Below are 2,500 nucleotides of genomic sequence, written 5' to 3' on the forward strand. Positions count from 1 at the left end.
ACATACATACATATGTACATACATACATGTACACATTCTTGTATTATAAGAGCCTGTAAGACTACAATAAAAATGTGCCAAAAATTACATCAAATACACAACTCACAATGTACTATGAAACCTAATAATTGATGTACATACATACATACATACATACATATATACATACATAATGGACATGATGGATATAAACACACACACACACACACACACATACACACACACACACACACACACACACACACACACACACACACACACACACGCACACACCCATGCACACAGACACATACACAGACACATACACAGACACACAGACACACACAGACACACACACACACACACACACACACACACACACACACACACAGGACACACATACATACATACACATGCACATACATATATTCAATCGTTCATTCATTCACATGCTCGTATCATCGTTTCAAACATATAATTAAGACGTTAATTAATAAATTACAAAATATATAATTAATTAATACAAAAATATTTTTTCATACAGAGTTGATCGCAATCGTGATGTCTTTCTCTTGTCTCGGATCATGTCGTGTCAGAGCCACAATGCAAGCACCGCAACCACCTTCCTGACACATGTGCTTCGTCCCCTTCAGATCCGGCTGCTCTTTCAGCCAATCATTGAGCGTCACAACCGGATCAACATCCGGGAGTTGATACCCAATTCCATTCACGAAAAAGGTCACCGTGCCAACAGGGTCTAGATCCACGCCTACGTCACGTGACTCCGTCTCAATGGAAGCACGAAATCGAATCCGATGGCCACAACCAGTACAGTTTCCTGAGTAAACGCCTCGTCCTAGTTTTCCCAACTGCGGAAGAAGGCTGTACAAGTGCAAAACGGCATTATAAACGAGCGTGGAGCGACTTTTTAGACAAAAGCACCGAGTATTGCACCGAGGACAGCAGAAACCGGCCTGTAACTGAGCCATACTGATGAACTCAAACTTCAGTAAACAAAGCGTCAACTGAAGTAGACGATCTCTACTTTAACTTCACAAAAATAGGAAATTTAGAAAGCAGAGCCTCGTAGTCCCAGACCATTAATCGCGTTTGTATACATTTGAAGGCCCGTATACACGTGGGCATCTACACAATGGCGTGCTTTGTGCTGACGGCGGTTGTTGTGGCGTTGCTCCAGGAGGCGTTGGTGTTCGGTTCCTATTCGGAGCAGATTATAGCGGGCAGTGCAAAGCCACGATTAGAGAAGAAATACTTTATTTACGACGTCAATCCGGGAGAAGGTGGACAGACGTGCAACATACATCACACAGTGGCTTATATAACATTGGGTTACATAGATTGTGATATTTAGCAGTAGTAAAACAGAGTAGAAATAAAAATTATAGAAATTGTAAAAAGTTATAAAACATTGCATAATTAATTGATTAATTTATAAAATATATTAAAGGTATAAAATAAATAAATATATATGAAACTAAATAGAATATTAATATCAATGCAATTTATATCATAATATTAATATCAATACAATTTATATTATAATATTAATATCAATATAATTTATATTATAATAAGCAGGCTGTAGTGCTTTGGCACCGACGGACTACACTGATCGACACAATCAGGTGGCCTCCATCATTCACTGGGATGTTTGTCGCCATTTTGGGGTTCCAGTGGAGAGCAGATGGTACCGGCATCATCCTGATAGGCTTGTGGAGACGGATGACATTACTATGATGTGGGATATCACCATCCCCAGTGCCAGGAAGATCAAAGCCAATCATCCAGACATCTGTCTCAGAAATAGGAAGACAAACACTTGTCTTCTTATTGATATCAGCTGTCCTGCTGACGGCAACATTGGCAAGAAACGTGCTGAGAAGTTGGCGAAGTACAGCAACTTGCGAGTGGAGATAAGCCGCATGTGGCATTGTCGAACACTGGTGGTTCCGGTGGTCTTGGGAGGTTTGGGCACAGTGCACGCAGGTATTGCACGGTGGCTGGACATTATTGCAGGTCATCACAACCTGCAGCACTTACAGAAACAGTGCTTCTGGGATCTACTCGGATCCTTCGTAAAGTCATGTCTTCTTTCTAGACAGCCGTGATGGTCTAAGTACTTCTGAAGCAGGATTTGCTTCCGGTACTTGTAATAGACTTTAGAAACCAGACTGATCTGGTTGAGCATGACATTATCAATACAATTTATATCATAATATTAATATCAATATAATTATTTATGAAATTAATTATAAATTTTTTAAAAATATTATAAAAATTATAATCAATATATAAATATAAATTATATATTAAAAAATAAAAAGTTATGAAATATTTGAGGTTTTATTATACAATTTGTGTGCTAGTAAACATGTTCATGCATCTAGGATTTAACTTACGACGCGATGTTTACCTTCGAGCTGCTAATACTGTCAAGAGGCTTAGAGAGAAGGATCCCGCGTGGGTGCTGGTGCTGCCTGCTTGGCCACATCTCTATCAT

The 2,500-nt window shown here is 39.3% G+C and overlaps 2 protein-coding genes across 2 annotated transcripts in view; one reads left to right on the top strand and one right to left on the bottom strand.

Annotated features, from left to right (window-relative positions):
• Nucleotides 1–1,069, bottom strand: part of LOC134194693 (xanthine dehydrogenase/oxidase-like) — a 4,471-nt gene extending 3,402 nt beyond the window's left edge. Inside the window, exons 1-2 of the mRNA XM_062663635.1 lie at nt 922–1,069; nt 522–861 (exon numbers count right to left, since the gene is read on the bottom strand). Of these exons, the coding sequence (XP_062519619.1) occupies nt 522–861; nt 922–968 (387 nt within the window). The 5' untranslated portion in view covers nt 969–1,069. The remainder of the gene's footprint in view (nt 1–521; nt 862–921) is intronic.
• Nucleotides 1,070–1,124: 55 nt separating this feature from the next.
• Nucleotides 1,125–2,500, top strand: part of LOC134194751 (GDP-fucose protein O-fucosyltransferase 2-like) — a 4,568-nt gene continuing 3,192 nt past the window's right edge. Inside the window, exons 1-2 of the mRNA XM_062663704.1 lie at nt 1,125–1,280; nt 2,388–2,500. The exon at nt 2,388–2,500 is cut by the window's right edge and continues 129 nt beyond it. Coding sequence (XP_062519688.1) covers nt 1,133–1,280; nt 2,388–2,500 — 261 coding nt within the window. The 5' untranslated portion in view covers nt 1,125–1,132. The remainder of the gene's footprint in view (nt 1,281–2,387) is intronic.

The sequence above is a fragment of the Corticium candelabrum genome, chromosome 19, assembly GCF_963422355.1.
Source record: "Corticium candelabrum chromosome 19, ooCorCand1.1, whole genome shotgun sequence".
NCBI classification, from domain to species: Eukaryota; Metazoa; Porifera; class Homoscleromorpha; order Homosclerophorida; family Plakinidae; genus Corticium; species Corticium candelabrum.